Source organism: Acinonyx jubatus, chromosome D1 (assembly GCF_027475565.1).
Source record: "Acinonyx jubatus isolate Ajub_Pintada_27869175 chromosome D1, VMU_Ajub_asm_v1.0, whole genome shotgun sequence".
NCBI lineage: Eukaryota > Metazoa > Chordata > Mammalia > Carnivora > Felidae > Acinonyx > Acinonyx jubatus.
This window is the reverse complement of record NC_069390.1, coordinates 88009808-88030464: the sequence shown is the minus strand read 5'-3', so window position 1 is coordinate 88030464 and position 20657 is coordinate 88009808. Positions and strand designations below refer to the sequence as shown.

General features: G+C 46.9%; 1 protein-coding gene and 1 long non-coding RNA gene across 10 annotated transcripts in view; one reads left to right on the top strand and one right to left on the bottom strand.

The window, feature by feature from the left end:
• The window catches only part of FLI1 (Fli-1 proto-oncogene, ETS transcription factor), a 129730-nt gene that overhangs the window by 5880 nt on the left and 103193 nt on the right, over positions 1-20657 (top strand). The window contains exon 1 of one of the 5 annotated variants that reach the window (XM_027036909.2): positions 1527-1692. The exons of 2 other annotated variants lie outside the window; for them this stretch is intronic. Coding sequence is in view for 2 of the 3 variants with exons in the window: in XM_027036910.2 (XP_026892711.1) it covers positions 3125-3183 (59 nt within the window). In the remaining variant the exon portion in view is untranslated. Of the gene's footprint in view, positions 1-1526; positions 1693-3043; positions 3184-20657 lie in introns of those variants that run through there. 2 more of the 5 variants (XM_027036908.2, XM_027036910.2) reach the window with 2 other exon arrangements.
• Positions 532-5068, bottom strand: LOC113593247 (uncharacterized). 5 transcript variants are annotated; one of them, XR_008290561.1, is made up of 3 exons: positions 4858-5068; positions 1545-4374; positions 532-995 (listed from the first exon to the last, which is right to left on the bottom strand). It is a non-coding gene; the product is annotated as an uncharacterized LOC113593247 (long non-coding RNA). The 5 variants fall into 5 exon arrangements; XR_008290562.1 differs by having other exon boundaries at positions 1545-4365; XR_008290563.1 differs by having other exon boundaries at positions 1545-4289; positions 4865-5066.

Here is a 20657-nt window from a genome sequence, read left to right as displayed (position 1 = left end):
ATTTGTCTCAATGCAAACATTCGAAATATTCTCTTTGGCTGCTCGTGAAAACAATGTGAGCTGCCAGGATCAAACCATCTTTCCAGATGTCTGGTGGTAACCACATGAAACAGGGCAGACTTGTTTACTGTTGTGTTTGGTTAGGGCTTTTCCCCCCTCCGGGATTGAAAATAGAAGCAGCAGCAGGAGCTGAGCGGCAAACCCAGAGTTACATAAGTGGGGCACACTTGCCCACCAGCATGTCAGTGTGGGGTGGAGGGAGTCTGGAATGCCTCAGAGAGCTGTTGTTCCCAGTTGGGGGGGAGGGGGATTCTCCTTTCTGGGTGGAGGACCTTGTGAATGGACAGGAGCTCCTCCTGGGGGGGCTCAGAAAGAGCAAAAGGCATGGCAGGGGTGCCAGTCAGTAAGTCACAAAGGGGTGACCGTTATGCCAACGCCAGCCTCCGCTCTCTCTCTCCCCCCCCCCATCTTCAAAATTACGAAATTGCCATAGCTTTGGTTTTCAGGGAGAAACAGAAAGTGCTATTGAGCTCCATGGTGAAAACAGGAGGGCAAGTCCTCAGTTTAATCTAGTTGCATATTGAGCAACTCCCAATGGGAGACACAGCTGCTGCTGCAAGGAATTGGGGGTGCTAGGCTTACTAGGGTGACTGTACTGATCAGTGCAGTGAAGGTAACGGGATCTTTGCCAGGCACAATAGAAGTTGGGAAGAGAGACCTACACTACATTTTTGCCATAGAGGAGCCTTCTCAAGCACTTGGAGGAGTACGTCAGGAAGGGGGAGTAGCGGCTCCAGTGGGGTGGCCATTAGCAACCTCAGTGTTTGCCCAGGACCCGGAAGGGGGCCTCCAGGTGGTGGAGTTGGAATCCCTTCTGCCCGAAAGAGGCCGATGTGGCTGGGGGTGCCGGGTTTCTGGCCAGGTTCGGGTGGGAAGTGGTCTCCCCGCACCCTCCTGAAAGCCCTGTTGTCGTTTGAAGGTCGGCAGAGTCTGGGCTGAAAAGGAAACAATTTGGGGTTTGAAAGGATGTAATTCATTCTTCCTTTCCCTTTAACCTCTTTCCTCTCTGGAAAGCATGTGGAAAAGCTGAAGGGAAGAGTGAGAGGGCAGGCGGCCGGCCTAGGGGAGGAAAGGGTTAAGCCTGATTTCTTTTAATTGAACTCCAGAACTGGTGGCCCCAGGCAAAGGGGGGGGGGGGGACTGACCCCGCTAGCGGTAACCAGATGTGGCGGTCCCAGGGGAGCCCCGGAGCAGACCCCTGGATTGAGAGGCAGACGGGAGGTGGGGGGGTCGGCCCGGCCCCCATCCCACCCCCACCCCACCCCCACCCCACTCCCCCATACGCACACCGAGTCTCAATTGCTGGCAGGCTGCACCCGCCACTCCAGGTCTGGTCACGTTCAGACCCGCGTCTGTATTCGAACCCAAAATTGGAGCTGAATTGATGAGACTAATTTCGAGAGGGGGTGGGGGGAGGGAGGGAGGGAGGCGAGCTAGCTTTCTGGCTCAATTGCTCCAGAAGAAATAAAGAATTAATAAGTCACCTTTTTCGCCGCTGTGGACACCCTTTTGAATTTTTTTTTCTTTCCAATTGACTCGGATCTCCTCTGGATTTTTTTTTCCTCCTTCCCCGGGTGGACTCTTAAATAAAAGTGAAAAAGTCCAAAGCGTGGTCTGGAGAGCGTGGACAAGGTAACCTGTTTGGGAGGTTGGGGAGAAGGGAGTCAGGCCGAGAGCGCCTGGGGGAGGAGTGGGGTGGGGGGAATGTCTCCTCGCTGCGCCCCGGACTCCTGAGGCTGCCCCAACTGGAGGGATCGGCGGCGGCCCTGCAGAAAGACGGGGGAGGTCTCTGGGTGGCGGGGGCCGACAAGGCGGGCCAAAAGTCGGCTGGCCTCACGGCTGGGTGGGGATGACGGTGCCGCGATCTTGAGTGCTGCGCTCTGCAGACCTGTTGACCAGTGTGGAGGGAACGTCCCGCGGCAGCGTAGGTTTCTTGGGGCTTGGAGTAGCATTGCATAGGCGGCTCTGGCCGAACGCTGGGACTTGGGACATCTGGTCCAGGTGAAGTGCGAGGGGTTGGACCCTAGAAGGCGCGGAGAGGTGGCCTATGGTGCTGCCGGTCCCGGCCCTGGGCGGGCGCCGGGAGCTCTCCAGGAGCAAAGGGCCGAGGCGCGCCGCCCGGAGGGCGCCCTTCTGCTAACAATGCACTGGGAGCCTAGTCCTCGCCCCCGATGGTGGGGTCCTTCCGAAACTGCCCCGAGTCCGCGTCGGCCGGTGAAATAGCTCCCTGAGTCTGCCGCGACTCGGCAGCCGAGGGCCCGAGTGGAAAAATTCCCATTGGATGCATTTTTTTAATGGTCGGTTTCCTTCGGTCTGAGTCCGGATCTTCCCGGGCAGTAGGCTCCAGGTTATCCCCAGCCCGAGTAAACTGAACCCCCCCCCCCCCATAAGTTTACTCCGGCTGGAAAAAGCATTAATGAACCTATCTGTGGGAAGAAACGGAAAGGGAATGAGTCAAGAGGGCCACCTTCGGCCAACGGCCCCGGGAAAAGGAAGGAGGCCAAAGGCGTTTGGTTTTGGACTTTGGGGGAAGGTGTTGGGGGTGGGGGTGCAGACTGCGGGAATCAGGACGCGGGCGCCGGGCGTGGACCCCGGCATTGTTCCCAGCTCTCTCTTATCTCCCAGGAGCAAGTATCCTGTGTGCGCTGCGCACGAATGTATCTGGGCATCTCCGGGTATATTTATATAGTGTGTGTGATGCGAAAAGCAGGACCAGCAGAGGGGAGGAAGAGGGGGTGTGGGGGGAGGGAAGACGAGGGAGAGAGCAGAGGGGAGAGAAGAGAGAGGAGAGCGCGAGACAGAGAGAGAGAGAGAGAGAGAGAGAGAGAGAGAGAGAGATAGGACTTCCTCCCCGATTCGCAAAGTGAAGTCACTTCCCAAAATTAGCTGAAAAAAAAGTTTCATCCGGTTAACTGTCTCTTTTTCGCTCCGCTACAACAACAAACGTGCACAGGGGAGCGAGGGCAGGGCGCTCGTGGGGGGCACGCAGGGAGGGCCCAGGGCGCCAGGGAGGCCGCGCCGGGCTAATCCGAAGGGGCTGCGAGGTCAGGCTGTAACCGGGTCAATGTGTGGAATATTGGGGGGCTCGGCTGCAGACTTGGCCAAATGGACGGGACTATTAAGGTAAGCGACTGGGCAGTGGGCGCGGGAGCGGCGGGGCCGGCCGGGGCGGCGAGGCAGCGGGCAGGCTTGGCGCTGGGCGCCGGGGTCCCGGAAGACGTGGCCACTCTCCCTTCCTTCCGTGCCCCGGCTTCGCGCCGTCTCCTCCCGCGCTCCGGTGGCGAGTCTCACTCGCGGGCGCGACCCTCCGGGTTCACGACCGACAGCGATCTCCCCCCCCTCCCCGCACCCCTTGTCCCGAAGCCGCGTCCGGCCCGCTCGTACGTGCTGCGGGCCGGGCTGCGGGCGGAGGTCCGCGTGAAACCTGGGGACGCCGGGAGCAGATCCAAGGCAGGGGCCGGGGACCCCCGGGTCCATCACTCCCCCCACCCCCGGGCAAGCTGGGCGCCTTGGCCCCGGCGCCGGGCACTGGCACGGCGGCCGGCTTCTTCTTACCCGAGGCCGAAGGCGACGGGGGCGGGAGATGCAGCCGCCACCAGCTCGGGTCCCCGCCTGGAGGGCCCTGGGGCGGGCAAGTGGATGGGTTGCAGGCGGATCGGGGTGCAAGTGAGTGTGTCTGGGGGTCTGTCTGAGCGGGCTCCTCCAGATGGAATCCCCTGTTTACATGTCAGCGCGGGCTGGTTTCCCTTCCTCTTGGTATTTGCGTTGCCGGCTCTCGGCGCTCGGGAGCTGCCGGCTCCCCGGGACTGACGGGCGGGCCTCGGCGCTCAGCCGGCAGGGGGGTCTCTCTGCGGCCCCGCTCCGCGCCGCCCCCCCAGCCCCAGCCCCCGGCCCCGGCTCTCCGCGCCCCGGCGTGCGCCGACTCCGGGGGCAAGGCGCGCTCCACGGTTTCCCAAAGAGGGTCCCGCGCCCTGCACAGCCCCTTCTCCTTCGGTGGCCGGCGCTGAGCCCACGGCCCCGGCGACCGCCCTGCCAAATCCACCACCCCCACTCCCTCGCGTCACCCCACACACCTCGCGCCTGGGTCTGAGTTGCAAAATGCAGCCCAGAGGGGTGGCCGAGGGTCTGGGTTTCGAGTCAGACTTCAGGAGTGTTGATTGCCTGCTCCTTCTGGAAGCGGGAAGTGGGGCCGGGAGCAGGGAGGAGGGACACCCCCTCAAGTGACTGACCTTAGAGGACCGAGAGCAATGAATGGGACCAGGAGTCGGCTTCCAGGCTGTCCCGCAACACCAAGCAGGAGTCAGTCTGGAAAAACTATTAGGCTGGTGAGGTGGGGACTGGCAGAGCCCGCCATTCCCCAGAACCCAAAGGAATCAACTTCTCGCTCAGTGCTGAGTTAAGAGGAGACTAAGATGTTGTGCTTGGAGAATTGAAGAGATTTTTATCATTTGGGTGGAGTAGTGGTTTTTATTTTCTAAGGTTTTTTTTTTCCCTTTTCTTTTCTGAAAGTTTGAAACATGCTGACTTAGGTAAAAGGCACCAACAGAAGGAACTTGAAAATCTGGAGAGGCGATAACTGGTTGTACTGGGTTAAGGGGAGCCTCTGTGAGTCTGGATTCTTCCAATTTAAAGTGCGTGGGGGTGAGGAGTGTCCCTATAGCGAGGGTGGAGGTGGCCGCTGGTCATTTGCGCCTGCTCCTCTGCCTGCGGGCGTGTGCTTGCAAGTGTCTGTGTGTCCCAGGTTTGGTAAAAGGATGCTCCGCTCTACAAACCCGCCCCCCTCGTCAGGACACTTACCCCTTACCCAGAAGCACTCCCTCTGATCCGGAAGGTTGGTAAGATGGCTCCAGGGTCTCGATGTGGACACCCTAAGGAGAAGTGAAGCAATATCTCCATGATACTCGGACCTCTAAGGCCCTGAGCAAATGGAGGAAGCTGTGGTCTGTGTACCCGAGATGTGCTAACCTGTTTAGATATACACACAGGGACTGGCGTGGCAGGCAGTGAGAACAGGCTTAAGGACCCTGGTGCTTCATGCCAAGGATGGAAATGAAGGTCTTCTTTTTCATGTGGGTGGTGGGAGCCTGGGAGCCCCTCCAAACCCTCCTCAGGAGCACCTTTGTCTCCTGTCCAGGTGACCCGGCTATGCAGACGCACCCACAGAGCAGTGACTTTCAGAGTTATCTTTGGTCGCCCAAAGTCTGCAGAATTGACTTGCTGGTGTATACTTTGGTATTGAAAGTGTGTGAAAGCCAGTTTCCTGTTCCTGTGTGACCTTTGGACCTTGATGTACCCCAGACCCTGTTCCGGAGATGATTCCAGCACTGTCTTAGCAGGGGACAGTGGACAAGGGGAGGCCCGTGGATTTCTGGTCTCCGTGTGAGAGTGCACGGTCCATTAGACCCATGTGAACTTCAAAATCTTTGTACAAATGAAACAGTGGGACTAAACTAGCTCTACAGTAGTAACTTTTGAATCCTCTCTTCCTAATATATCACATTATATGCTCCCATAAGGACATGTACCTGCATGTTCATGAAATCTAGTTTTATACAGATTGAGGTCTGTAGACAGAAACCTAGAATGTGGGTTCCCACTTTGAGTGACCTTGACAAATCATCTTCGAGTAATTCCGGAATGTGATTTTTATGCATCTGCATATTTCTTCCTCAACTATAAGGCATGTCTATCTCAGCACTAAGGAGGTATTTGCTCCAGGATGCCAGGGGAGTCTGGATTTCTTTGCAGAGGGTTTTTATTCTGTGCATAATTTGCACAACTCAGTGTTTTCAAATTCTTAATCTCGCTGCCCTTGTTACAAGTCCTTCTGTGTCATGTTCCCTTCTCCTCTCCAAGAATGTCTCCTGGGAAGGCTCTGAGCATCACGTTAGGAATACTAAAATTTTCAGGAGCCATTCCGCTCTTCTTCTGCTACACACAAGTTAAGCGGCGATATTAAACAACACCTACCCCACCCCTGCTCCCCACAGTGATAGTATCAGTGTTGAAAATCACGTGATACGGGTTGCTGCTCAAGAGATGACCTGGTTTCAAAACCCGCCTCTTGGTTTTTTGCAGTCTTCAATTGAATCTCATTCTTCCATCCAGGAAAGCTTGATTCAATGCCCATGGTCCCAATTAAAGATGGGGAAACGACCTGCGAGGATGCAGACATGGTGAATGAGACAGAGAAATGCACAGCAGACTCCAAGTCAAAAAACTTGAGTCCATTCTCAATTGTTACTCGGTTGCTGTGGGCCCTACAGCGAAGCATCTCGGTTCCTTGAATGTCAGTTTCCTCATCTACAAAATGGGGACAAGGTGCTCCCTTGCCAGAAATCAGAGTAAGGATTAAACAAAGCTTAGTACCTTAGCTGAATGCACATGAGTTGAATTTCTCCTTGGGGATAGGGCTTGTGGGGATCGATTGGTCAGAGCATTAGATCAGAGGTCTGGATTTACTATAAGACATATTTTATTAGTTCAACATAATATTAATATTACTATAATATTATCACGCATCTTTTATGCTCCCAAGGCTCTGCTTTCTGTGTTGAGGATAAAACAGGTATCAAAACCCTGCTGGCATGAATACTCTACAGACGTGGCAGACGCATAAATAAATAATTCTATGTCCAGGAGTGATACCCCTTCTGAAGAACAATGAAGCAGGTTAGGGGATAGAAAGTGATGTGGTCTTATCAGCCAGGATGGTCGGAGAGGATGCTTCGATAAAGCCACAATCGAGCAGAGAAACTTTCAGTTTTCATCCTTTACCTCAGGAAAATGCAGCACCATACAACCCCTAATGCTGGGAGAGCAAAATGGGAAAGATAGGTTGAGGTCAGCGCTGGGCTCTGAAAAACAGCACAGAGACCAATGTGGCAGATGGGGCCAGGAGGATGGGTCATCACTGACAGGACAGTGCTTATCCAGTCGGGAAACTTCAGGATGGTAGCCGAAGAGGAACCAGCAGAGTGAGGCACACTTGGGAACAAAGACTTTACTTCTGCCCTCAGAAAGGGATCTTGCCTTTACTTTGAAGAGTGAACTGCCTCCCTCTCCCCCCCACCGCCCCCATCTTTTAACCTTCCTATCGCCTGGATTCATGAGGACTCCAGGCCAGATAGACTTTGTCAGTCCCCATGACCACATCGAATTGTTTGCCTCAGGTAATTACCAAATGGTGACCCCTGTTTTGCTTGTGAATAATTCCTACGAAAATCTTCCTTCCGCTTCTGCTGCCATTCAAATTGAAGTTTACAGGTTTGCAACTTTAGAACTTTACAGATTACTGAGCTCCATGTGCGCATTCTATGGGTGGGGAAACTGAGGCCCAGAGTTATTTAATGAATTATCTAAGATCACACAGCTAACTCCTGGTAGAGTCAAGATGAGAATTCAGGGAGCCTAACCCTCCAGCTAGTGTTCTTTCCACGGCACCACGAAGATTTCATTTGCTTTCATTACATTATCATGAATTATAGAATCCCGAAGGCAGTGGGTATGTGAGAGAAGTAGACAGAGAAACACAGAGAGAGAAGTCTTTAAAAGAAAAATCATGGGGCGCCTGGGTGGCTCAGTCAGTTGAGTGGCCGACTTCGGCTCAGGTCACGATCTCACGGTCCGTGAGTTCGAGCCCCGCGTCGGGCTCTGTGCTGACAGCTCAGAGCCTGGAGCCTGTTTCAGATTCTGTGTCTCCCTCTCTCTGACCCTCCCCCGTTCATGCTCTGTCTCTCTCTGTCTCAAAAATAAATAAACATTAAAAAAAAATTTTTTTAAATAAAAAAAAATCATGAAGTATCTAGCACTTCGAACTTAAAGACATTTCTGTTATTTAATGAATAATGTATCACTACCATCTTGAATTATGTCCGTATTTTTTAAAAAAGTCCCAAATTTTCAGATAGGATTTTTAAACTGCTGTTTTTCAAAAGAAATCCTTCTTTTCCTATAGACAAACAAGGTCTCCATTACCAGGAGACAACAAAAAGTATAGCATTTTGCTTAACGGGCCCCTCTATAGACTGGAGGCAGGTGGGCTGAATTCCTATTTCAATTCTTTGAATAATTGAATATTTGACTATTTAAGTAAAATATATTCAGATGCATTACAATATGCCTTACTGGCTCATCTTTCAGACTGTGTAGTAGGTAGGTCTTGAAAAACAACCACATTAAATAAGATTCCAGATTTCGATGTCTGCTTCTGTTTGGGGTCAACCAGTTAACTTGGCATTGGTTTTTAAAAAGCAGTTAATTTAAACCAAGTCTATGTTCTAGAAATGTATAACAGTCATCTAATGCTAGTACTGAGTTGCCTGGGGGGGGGCAAAAATGTTGGGAAAATTTTTATGATGATGAATCGCCAGGCAGGATTTCTAATGGACTGAGGCCTTTATCCTACCTCAAACTTCAAAAACATACCCTCAAATTGTAAGTCAATACTCAGGCCATCCTCGTCTTCTCTGAAAGAAGTCTTTTTCTATCTATAGCTTGGTAGACAGGTTTTCAGAGTACAGACCAATTGAAAATCTACTATTTTCATTCATTTTAGACAATTAACTACATTATGTAGGTCTAGAATCCTGTTTTTGTTTTGTTTTGAATAACATGACTTTCTTTTTTTAGCCTGTAGTTAAAACAGTCTTTCTATCTTTGGCTTGTTGTTTTGTGACAAATTGAGAAGGCCAAAGGACATTGGCTACTGTGTACACACACACACACACACACACACACACACGCACACAAACACACACACGCGCGCGCGCACACACACACAATCTCATAAAATCATCAACCAGAATAACAGTTTTTCTAGTAACCTCAGATCTTTGCAGGTGTCTTTTCCTTGCTATACTCTGCTTCATTTTCTGTTGCTTTAATGATTTATATCTATAGTGCTCACTCCATTCATGTATCAGTTCATCGGTTGGGGGGGGGGCATTACTAAGTGACGTCACTCTGATTCTTTCACTGACCTCATAGACCCAACATCAGTAGCCTGTGTACTTGGAGATGTTTCCCAGAGGCAATGGGTGGGATTTTTCTATCCCCATATTGTCACCCTTGGAGCCAATATCTTGGAAGTTTGACAGAATTAGACAATCTATGGAATAATCTTTTCTGTGTGAAGCTGGCTGGTTTTATGAGACTCTGTAACCTTTGCCTTGCTGGCGTCACAAACTGATGCCAGTCATATTAATGCAAGTCAGTAAGCATGCAAATCAGCAAGGCCTTTTGCATGACTATAATGCAGGGTAACTAAGTGTTGTCAAGATATAATGCTAGTGGCAAAAAGGCTGCTGGGCTGGAGACTGAGCAGGAGGATGAGATGTGAGTGTACACAGAGAAATGCAGTAAGTGTTATGGTAGCCTCAAGGAAGGAAAGAGCCATTTCCACTGGACAGGCACAGAAAGACCCAACACCAATAGTCATGTGTACGGTCCCTTCTATTTACAAAGCACAAACACTTTTTGCATAAACACTTGCCTTTAATCCTTCTGATAGCCCTTTGGGAGATAATACCACCATGTCTCCATTTTGTATGGGAGAAATTAAAGTTCAGGGAAGTTAGGTAAGTTATTTAAGGTGACGGCTAATAGATGACAGAGTTGGGTTTCAAGCCCAGGGTTTCTGATTCCGGAATACCTGCTTTTCCTATATACACCTTGCCTCTTGGCATAGGTGGATCCTGGACCTTTGAAGGATCAGTAGGACTTGCACAAGAAGAAATGGTTCAGGAGCTTTCTTAGAAGTCAGAATACTTTGGTGATGGGGTGGGTGGGTGGGCCGGGTGCAAATGAAGGCAAAGGTAGAAGTGAAAAGATTGGATGGAATTGGATTACGGAGGACCTTCAGTGTCGCAACAAAGAATTCAGGTGTAGAAAGGAGGAGTCACAAAATTTTGAAGAGAGGGATGACCAAGTACAAATCTCTTAGGAATGGAACCCTTCCTGTCCTCATCCTACTCCTTGGGAAATGGAGAAAGAGGTGGCTCCATCACTTGTCAGAGGCCGCAAAAAGTGACTAACAGGGTTAGAAAGCCAGCGATAGACTCAAACCATGCTATCAGCCGTCTTTTAAGATAGCTGTTGATTAAACATGGCGTCAGGGAAGGGAAAAGAAACTATTTCACCAGATCCCATAAAAATGTGATTTTCCTCTTCACTCATGTCAGTGTGTCTTCTTTCTCAGTGTTCTAGAGATTTCACCACAAGCCGTCTTTTCGACTGGGCCATCTATCCTGGGGTACAGCTGTAGTTCCTTTTGAGAATGAGTCAGCAGATAGTAATTGTGAAGAGACAAAAGGAAAGGTTGTTTCCCTGAGACTCAAATCAAATTTCGGTGGAAATTCAGACAGGTCTGACATACTTTCAGAATTTGGTTATGCCTATCCACCTCATTTAGGAATACTGAAATTTCACCCAAGCAAACCAGAAACTCGGTTAGCGCCATCATTCCAAGCAGGATCAGAGATTAAATGTTCAGATGCATTTTCACGTCATTCAGTTCCACTTTACAACACCTTCGATTTGTTTATGCCTACAAAAATGAACCAAAAATGCCGACATATTTAAGATAGTTCCCACCTTTGGGGAACAATGTACCTGCCATGCAGTTCATGATCAAAACCCCAGAGTGTGTAAAGTTTTCAAGTTACCTCCTAGAGAATGGAGACTGGAAAACTGAAATGTTTTCCCAACAGCAGAGCCCATTTACTCAGACAGTGCTATGTGTCCAAGGTAATGAAAGACCATGTGTCACATCTCAGTGCACACATGCAAGAGGCCAGAATTACAGGTGCCATGGGAGCTCTAACCTTGCATTTCTAGACACGTGTGGGTTTCACATGTCTACTGGAATCTAACATTCCAGTAGCAGAGTTGTTGGGTCTGCCTATATGGGTATTCATTGATTTTAGGTGTGAAGAGATCTGAGAATGAATGAGTTTGCACTGTTGTTCATGTGGCAGAAATGCAAATAGTTATTATTATAAAATTACTCAGCTTGTGAGTTGTCTTTATGTTAATGCTGTTACAATCTATATAAACGCATATATTTAGATCTCAGTTCTTATGCCTGAAGAGTCATTTCACGTTTCGGCATTTATCACTTAATTCATAGTCCTTCATTTATTCATTCAACCCAAAAGTGAATAATATAGCCGGGCACAGTGCTCAACAGAGCTCCATGTAAAAGAACAAGAACACACTGCTTACAGTATTCCTTCCAGACTTCTAGAGGATAGAGCTTTGTCTGCTTCCAGATTCTAAGCTCTGACTATTAGAGATTCCAAGATCAGCAATATTCATTGGGGGAATCTTATTTGTGGCTTTTTACTATAAAGAAATTTAGGCACATTTTCCCAGTGGTAACATCCAGCTTATAATTTCCATTGTCTCTTTGCTCTTGGTGATACTAGTCTGTTGTACGGACCTTTTTGGAAAACCCAGGGCCTCGGCCAGGGAGACGACGACTTCTTCTCCCTTTCTCAGCTGTAGTTCTTTAACACAGAGAAAAATACCATAAATCAAGGGCAAAGATAAATGAGAAACTGAAGAATATTCCTCATATATAAAAAAAGGCAAATGTCCTAGTATACAAGATTTTTTACAAGGTAATAAGAAGAAGATAGACAAGTTGGCAGTAAAGTAGGCAAAATTGCTATGATAGACAATGCTAGAACAAGAAATAGAAATGGCCAATAGGCATATGAAAAGAATTTCAAGCATGTGCATAAACATATCCAAATGAAAATCATGAAATTCCAATATTTATCACCTATGAGTGCAGTGTAACAAAGATTAAAACAGCTTAATAATGCCTCATGTTGGGGCGCGTGGGTGGCTCAGTCGGTTGGGCGCCCAACTTCGGCTCAGGTCATGATCTCGTGGTCCGTGAGTCCGAGCCCCGCGTCAGGCTCTGTGCTGACAGCTCAGAGCCTGGAGCCTGCTTCAGATTCTGTGTCTCCCTCTCTTTCTGCCCCTCCCCAGCTCATGTCTCTCCCTGTGTCAAAAATGAATAAACGTTAAAAAAAAGTTGTTTTTTTTTTTTTTTTTTTTTTTTTTTTTAATAATGCCTCGTGTTAGAAAGAGTAAGGGGAAGGGCACCTGGGTGGCTCAGTGGGTTAAGCATCTGACTCTTGATCCCAGGGTTGAGGGATGAAGCCCTACTTGGGCCATGCACTGGGTGTGAAGCGTGCTTAAGATTCTCTCCCTCCCTCTCTCTCTTTCTCTCTCTCTCAAAGAAAAAAATAAAAGAAAGGGTAAGGGGGAAATGTCACTCCTCATCTCATGGGGGGAATCTAGCTTGGTACATTCTGGTTGGCACATGGATTGGAAGCATCGATCGAGATGTTAAATATTACAGAAGTTTGATAACAATTCCAGTTTCTAAAAATTTGGCTTATGGACATGTCTACTCAGATAGGAAAGATATATGTACGTGAAGTTTTCTGTACCATTGTAATAGCAAAAGTTGGAAAGAATCTGAGTATCCATCAACAAGGAACTTGTTAAAAACACTATGGAGGATGTATATAAGAAAACACCGTGCAAGTGTTACATGGAATAAAATCAATTGTCCAGACACACTGATTTAGAAGGTTCCCCCAAGGTATACCTTCACATGGAAAAAAGCAAGTTACAAAACGTGTGGTCCCATTTTTGTATAAATATATACATAAATACACAAATAAATAGAAAAGGCACCCGTAAGCATGGTTATGCATAGACAATTTCTGGAAGAATATGCAAGAGGCAATTAACAGTGGTTGCCTCTTGGCAGGGAGAAATAGACTTATTTTTCACACTATAAACTTAGGTAGTCTGTGATTTTTTTTAATCACTAGTATATATTACTTTTTAAAAAATTTTGTAAAAGGATGTAAAAAATAAAGAGGGACTTTAGAAACAGACTTGTCAAAAAATGGGCCAGACACCAGCATTCTAACCCAAATGTGCTGATCTCAGAGACTTTTAGGTCCCACTCTAGTGAATACAGAGTTAAAATCGTCCAGCCTGGGATCCAGAGACCTGAATTCTGGCCCCGGCTCTGCCACAAATGAGTGATAGGATCTTAGGCAAGTCACTTCAGTCCTTCCAAATTCATGCACAATTTCTCATGTTAAATGTTTTCTCGAGTATCCAATGAGGGTATAATTTCGAATTTTCCTTTGAGCTCCCACGCTCATAAAACTCTGATCCCTGACAGGCTTCAAAAACATTGCTTATTTGGGGGCGTGGATGAGTGAGCCTCTCATAGAAGTTCTATTGGAGCCCATGTGGCTCTTCTCTGCCATCTCGGGACTGAATTCTAGAGTGATCTTTGAGGCCAGTTGAAGGCTGGGGGCTCTCGGAGGTGCTTTGTGAATTTCTGTGAGCTGGTTGTTTTTATTACCAAGTGACACTGGAGCTGTGCTAATCCCTTTGCACTAATGCAAACTAAGAATAGGGCCTAACTCCGCTATGGGGTCTTACACTCTTTCCCAAAATTTGGTCTCATTTAAAACCCAAAACACATTTGGCCCCAAGCGCCTTTCCCCTGGACTTTTAAAAAATCCTGTTTAATTGAAGGGAAATTGAATTCGTCTGGTTTTGATTCATTTACACTTAACCCTTAAGAAAACGATATTTTTGAGGACTTATTTGATGTCCAAGAAGAATTTTGAGCCTCTTAATGAGTTTTCTGGAAGGCTTTTTTTCTTCTTCTTGAAACAGGAAGTGGTGCTATGCTATGGGCAAAAACACAGTCAACCCCGAGAGGCCCCAATTCAGTTTGAAACTGTATCACCCACTATTTTACATGAACCCCCAATGGCCCTAGCCAAGGCCTGTCTTTCCCTACTTCTTACTTAAGAGCAAGGGGCTCACTCACCTTCCATCTGAGAGGGGATAGCAATGAAGAGGAAGGGGGAGAAATCAGAGTCATAAGAAAAAAACATATGAGCTATTTCTCTAGCTCTTACTGTGTGCCAATGTCTGTTTTAACCTCTATAGAGATGCTCACTTTTGATCCTTATACCAACCCGATGATGTATGTATTGTTTCCGTTTCGGAGAGGTGGAGGAACTCACCCAAAGTCATAACGGTAGACAGTGGAAAAGCAATGATTTGAACCTAATCCTGTTTGCTTACCGAGCTCATAGAGCTCAGCCACTGTGATACGTTGCCAGATTGACACATACATCCATGAGGGTCAGGCTCCAGATGGAACCCACCTATTGAAGACCATGTAAGTTTTGTTGCTTTTTGGCAATGCCCTTCAGTCTAAGTGACCCCACCCTTAGTCCGCACTTGTCAAATTCATGGCATATCTCAATTCTCTACCACCCTTTATTCCAGAAGCCTAAGCCCTGTATTTTTCCCAGGTAAGAGTCCCTGCCCAGTCTTTCTAGCAGGTGTACTGGACAGCAGGCCAGCGACCGTGAAACCTCCAGGTTCTGTTTTGCTTTAACGAGCCCACGAGATGATAAAAAAGACCAAGTTTTGTAGCTCGGTAGAAAATAGCGTATTCTTTGACTTACAGTGCTTCTCCTTTTCCTTCCTTACCTTTTCTCCTCTCCTTTTCTCTCCTGTTCTAACTCTTGCTCTCTTCTCATTCTCTTTCACTGATATACACACACAAACTACATGCACTTGGAAACACACACACACACACACACACACACACAGATCTGGGGTTTCTACAAAACACAAAGAGGGAATGTTTTGCAAGGTTAAAAGGAAACCATCGAGAAAGGCTAACTTCAGCTCCAGTTTCTCCTGAATAGCATTTCTTGTTATTTCAAGGCTGATTGACTTATAACTTCATCCACAGCCACCTCACATCAGTTCCTTTTATCAGCCCAAGTGAGACTTCCTGTGGACTGGCCCAGCTTCCTGATGTATTTCCTTTTTCCTCTAGCAGAACAAAGAAAACCATAGCTCCAAGGATACTTGGGACCAAACATAATTTCACACCGAAGAACCTATTCTTTTAGAATTTTCATTCTCAGTGCGTCAGGCCGAGGACCTGTCTTTGCAAGTTTTTCGCAGCATTCTGTACGGCAGTGTGATGGACCTCATGTGCAATTATCAGGGGTCCGTGAGCCACTTGAAGTCCTCCTAGTTGTAGTTGGATTCCATTCCAGGAGGGAAACTGAACCCGTTCTCCTCACTAACACTACACGAGCACCCCCCAACCCCGTACTCGTGTACACAGCTTCAAGAGTCACATGGAACACCTCTGTGTTTAAGGTTTACTCTTTTGTTAACCTAATTCGGCATAACAGCAAAGAAACCCTCTTATTAGTGATTTCATTCTGGCTATGTTTGAAACTCTAACTCTAGAAAACATGTATCTAAGCAAAGAAGCTTTGAAGTATCTCCAAAGGGTCATTGACGTCAGTGGAAGAAGAAATTCCAGAAATCGGGATGAAGCTGTTGCTTTCCTTGCTTGCCCGGAGTATGTCATGTCACTCCTTACCACTCGGCCTTGCCACCTGCTGTGCACATTATTTCTGAAAGACCCTGAGGCACAATCCAGAGTAATAGGGAACTACCAAGGGAGCTAGCTGTTTTCTCTGTCGTATGGCCTAGTGCAAATATCACAAGTTGTCAACTTACACTATACTCCCCGAAACTCTTAGAACTTAAGAGGCCATTGCACGGGAAAGATAACTGAGGCTTCAAGATGTGATGTGTCTAAAGGTGAGAACCAGGCAAAAGGGACTCGAAGTAGGACTCGGGTATTCATGTGCCCAAACAACACCTTTGCCATAAAGGTGTTTCTGGGAGCAAAGTAATCAAGACCTAATGAATTCATGCTTTCTTTGTTCATCTATCTTATTTCCTTACAACTCTACAATACTCCCAGGGAATTGAAAGTGGCACTTTGCACAGAAACCAGCTAGGCATCTAAGCAATCATGCAGGCACCAAATGTTACTAAAGTCATTTTTTTGTCTACAAAGATCACTGATTTGGGTTTGTTTTTAATTTTTTTAATGTTTATGAGAGAGAGAGAGAGAGAGAGAGAGAGAGAGAGAGAATGGTGGGGGAGGGCAGAGAGACAGGGAGACACAGAATCCGAAGCAGGCTCCAAGCTCTGAGCTGACAGCACAGAGCCCGATGCGGGGCTCAAACCCACGGACCATGAGATCATGACCTGAGCCAAAGTCGGATGCTTAACCGACTGAGCCACCCAGGCGCCCCAAAGATCACTGATTTGAAATGGAAAACAAACTGAAACTGAAATGTGGCTCCCCAGGCAAGCAACTTATTTCTAAGATGAGAGGGCTAATTCATCATTGTTAATTCATACGGATTTCTCCCAACGCAATCCTCAATGCATCATCTCTAGATGAAAATAGATTGAAAGGGTATTTCAAAGAGGAAAATAACTCAGAAACAATATGGCGTGAGGAGAATGTGTGAGAGTGGGGTCAGGGATTACTGGGGTACTAAGCCCCACATACCCTGCTTTGGCAACTCCAGATGGAAAGGCAGGGACTGCACGTGTACATGTATGAGCCTCAGACCTTTCTGTTCCTGGCACGTACTCTGCCCCTAGCCCTGTACCAGGTTTGTGACCAATCAGGAATCCTAGAACATAGATCCATGAGTTAACTCCTGTAGCTCCTCCAGCCCTGATAATCCTGTCTGTAGAGATTCTTCTAAGGGCCTTGGAATTCTCCTCAATAAGAGTATATTGGGCCAAAGGGCACAAGTAATCCCGTTCGAATAGGGTCTTTGGTGCAGCATAGGACTTCTCTAGGGGCAAGAACTTGAGGGGCGCCTGTACTTTCTGCACTGTTCTAGAAAGGGGAGGGAGTACGAGCAGACTACTTTTTTGGAAATGTCATTTCAGGAAACTGGCATATGGAGAATTTTCCCAGGGTGACTTAGTGAAGGTACGCAGGCCTGTGGATTTGCTGCTCTGGACGCAAGGGCCTCTAAGCCCTTCTTTCTGGAGATTGGCGGATCTCTGTATACTTACTGGGTCTGTAGTGTGGTAAAGGAGTACCAGGGTCATCCTCACATCCTTCCCCAAATTTGGCCCCAGAAAGGCTTATAGACAAGCCATGACCAGGTAGTGGGGCTGGGTTGGAGTTTATCGTAATTAACCATTTCTTCCCATCACTTTCTCTGCCCAGAGCACCTTTCCCCCGCCCCCGCCCCTCCGCTATTGATTTTTAAAACCCTGTGTGTATTTCATGGGAAATTTCACACGCCTGTTTCTGATTCACTTCCAATTAAAGGCTCAAAATGCTGGTTTTGTAAGAGCTCTTTGATGATTCAGTTTCATGCTGGTTCATCTTTTTTTCCTTCCTAAAAGCCCACAGAATTTTAATAAATGTTCCTCAGACATTTGCATGCTTAATTGTTAAAAATAATTGGAAACAGGAGAGAACGTTTAAGTATTGTGCAGAAAACGTGCACATTTACTAGGGTAAAGAGAGAGACAGATGCCTAGGTGCAGGTGAACTCCTATGGAAAAATAAGGGCTATCACTGAAGCTGGGCAACTAGGTATGCCCACTACTGCAAGGGAGGGGTGGCTCTAACCTCAGGTCTTCTAGAAGGCTCAAGGGAGTGTCACATGAAACATAGGAGTCCTTAATGTAGCCAGTCGACGCCACCAACACGCTGTCGGTTGAATGGTCAGTTTCATGGGAGGAGGAACAGGTGGATTGGCATTTTCCAGATGCGAATGTTGCTTTCAACTCCCTTGGGATCAGAGGGAGTTAGTGGTCTGCAATTAGAGCAAACCTCATCCTCCACCCTGCCTCATAGACATTAAAAAGGTTTAATGATGAGCCTATCCGGGTACACCTCTGCACATTAGCGGAAGACTCTTCCGAAGCAGATCTGTGCTCCCCGAGAAGAGGCCCCTTATCCTATCTACGTATCAGTCCCTCTAAAATGCTAAGGGGTTGGGTAATTTCAGTTCTGCTCCTGGTTTGGCCTTAGGCTGACTGGACGACATTGGGCCAGTTACTCTCCCTTTCTAAACCTCAGCTTCTCCATCCACCCAAAAGGATTAAAACTACTAGCAGGAACCCTCTTCTCCCACGGATTTGGCAAGAAATGTGGAGTGATGAGTTGCTTTGAATTTTTTGGAGCAAGGCTTTAATGAATTGCTACAGTTTGACTATTGAGTGGCTCATTACATGGTTCTTCTTACTGTCAATTGTAAATCATGCAACATTTTTGCTGTTGAGCCTTGTTTGAACTTTTTACTAAGGAATCACCCTTCTGTCATTATTCTTTGGAGCTGGTTAGCAATATTCAGTCGGCCTGAGTTATGAAATGTCACTTTGTGCTCACACAATGTAATGTGGGAATGCTGTGTGCTGTGTGGTCCTTCTTGCCTAAGAAGGGGGGCCCAAAAATCTTGTGAAGGCTGGCAGTGAGATGCTGGAGGGGTTTGAAAATCATTATGAGAGTGGCAGATGGTTTCATGGGAGCCATGTAAGTAAGTAAGCCATTTTGAAGTATCAAAATCTCGATTTAAACCAACTTATTAGTTGTGTGATCTTGGGCCACATAGTAACTTCTTTAATCTTCTCCTTTCCTATCTGTAAAATAGGAAGAGTAATGATAATAATTATAAGGTATATAAGTTTTCCAGCTGCTTTACTGACCGATTGTAAGACTCAAAGAAGTACAGAAGGAAAAGCACTTTGTACCTGTAAAGTGCTAGGTAAATGCTAATTATTATTACTTTAGTTTTTCTTCCCATCCGAGTCAGTGTTTGTACATAACAGATAATAAAAATGTTTCTTCAATTGAAGCCAGGGGTTTGGTTGCTTTTTCTGGTTTTAATGATTCCAAAGACTTACTTGCATTTGGTTAATTTTGTCAATCGGCTACTTATTCATATCTCATTGCCCATAAAGACACTCGCCCCTATGAATGCATCAGTACAGACCAAACATCACATACTCCTCCTTTCCCTCCCTCGTATCCGGCCATTGTTATACTCGTGAAACTCCCATCCCCAATCAATGGAGGTTTTACGTAAAAACTGAATTCAGGATATGAGTGCAGCCTCAGGAATTCCAGGCTTGTGCTGCTGATAAAGAGAGTGTGTCAAACTGAAAATACCAGAGAAATAAAATTCTCTTGTCCAACCAATGCTCAGTTTTGTTTTTTGTTTAGGTTTGTCTCTGCTTTTGAAGAGTCCTCCTGGAATATGACACACATAGCTTTTACAACCTTCCCTTGGGAACAGTTTTAAAATCCCCCCCACCCCAGCTGGCCAGATGCCCCACTGGCTCTCCTGACTGATTCACCTGTGCCACCACCTCTGTTCTTGTCTCAGTGTCCCTGCGGTCATGAGTGAAGGCAATATAGGGCCAGGTCTGAACTTGGTTCATTCAGAGCGGAGCTAACATTTCAGTCCTTCTCTAAGCTCTGCTTTACCATCCCATTCCAGAAAGCAGCGTTTTCCAGTCTAGGAGGAACTGGAGATCTGAACTCCCCTGAGCAACGGCTGTGAATTTGTTTGGGTTGTGTTGGTCTGTCTGAAGCATCATAGGTTTAACTGATTTAAATGGGAGTGAAGGAACAGCAGAATGAAAGAAGTAATTTGTCTCAAAGATGGTCCTCTGTCAGTGTCGAAGTCGGGAATAATCATGGCTGTTTTCCCACGTGAGACTAGACAAAGCAAGCTTAGTCTTTCTTCTCATCATGTGTCATCACTGCTGCAGGAGAGGTTGTATCTCTGTCTTCCAGGCTATGCCATGCAACCAAATACTATTATGTGACCAGAAGTGAGAGGGAGAACATTTGCCAATATTTTACCCACACTGAAGCCGCTAAATACTGACATAAAGAAAGGAACATGAAATTGACAGTTCATTTTAAAGTGCTCATCCAGACATTTAGGATTGAGGATTCAGCGCTTCTCGCTTCTCCGTAACTCTTTTTTCCAAACATGTTGAATAATGTACTAGAGTTGTATTCCTAGCCAACAGAATTGGGATTTCACAGTCCATGGGGCTGGACATTGAGTTGTTCAGAGAGTGATCTAGAGTTCTTCCGAAACTGCAGTTTAGCTAAAATCAGTCCTATTTCTTTGCCCCGGAAGACAAGTGACCACCAAGATCTTGATGCTCTGTTGAAGGATGAGTCTGTTTTTTAGACAAAAACCACACAGTGAAGGTAAAGAGATGGTGCAGCATCCCGAATATGTATTTCAAGTTATGAAGAACATCTCACACAATGGAAATAAATGCCACCTTGCAGGAAACTCACTTCATTTAACAGTGGTGTCTATCTCTGTGAGGTTGGATCATATGAAGGTTCTGGGCAAACTCATCCTCCCGCCATCTTAACTACGTCCTATGTCTTGCCTAAACATTTACACATTTGGAACGAGCTAAAATCTCATCTTTTCCAAGTAACTCTGAATGTCTGGTTTTCGATTTGATTTGGGTAGAAGAGAGCAACTTTTTCTTGGGCTGTGGAAGGTTCAGATATCTCTCTTTTGAGAGTATTGATGCATAGGAAGCTTTATGACAGATATGGCTCTTGCATAATTTTTAGGGTGAGGGATTTGGGAAACGTCATGAGTAGTTCTCAACTTCCTTAGCCTTATCTCAAAGGCAAA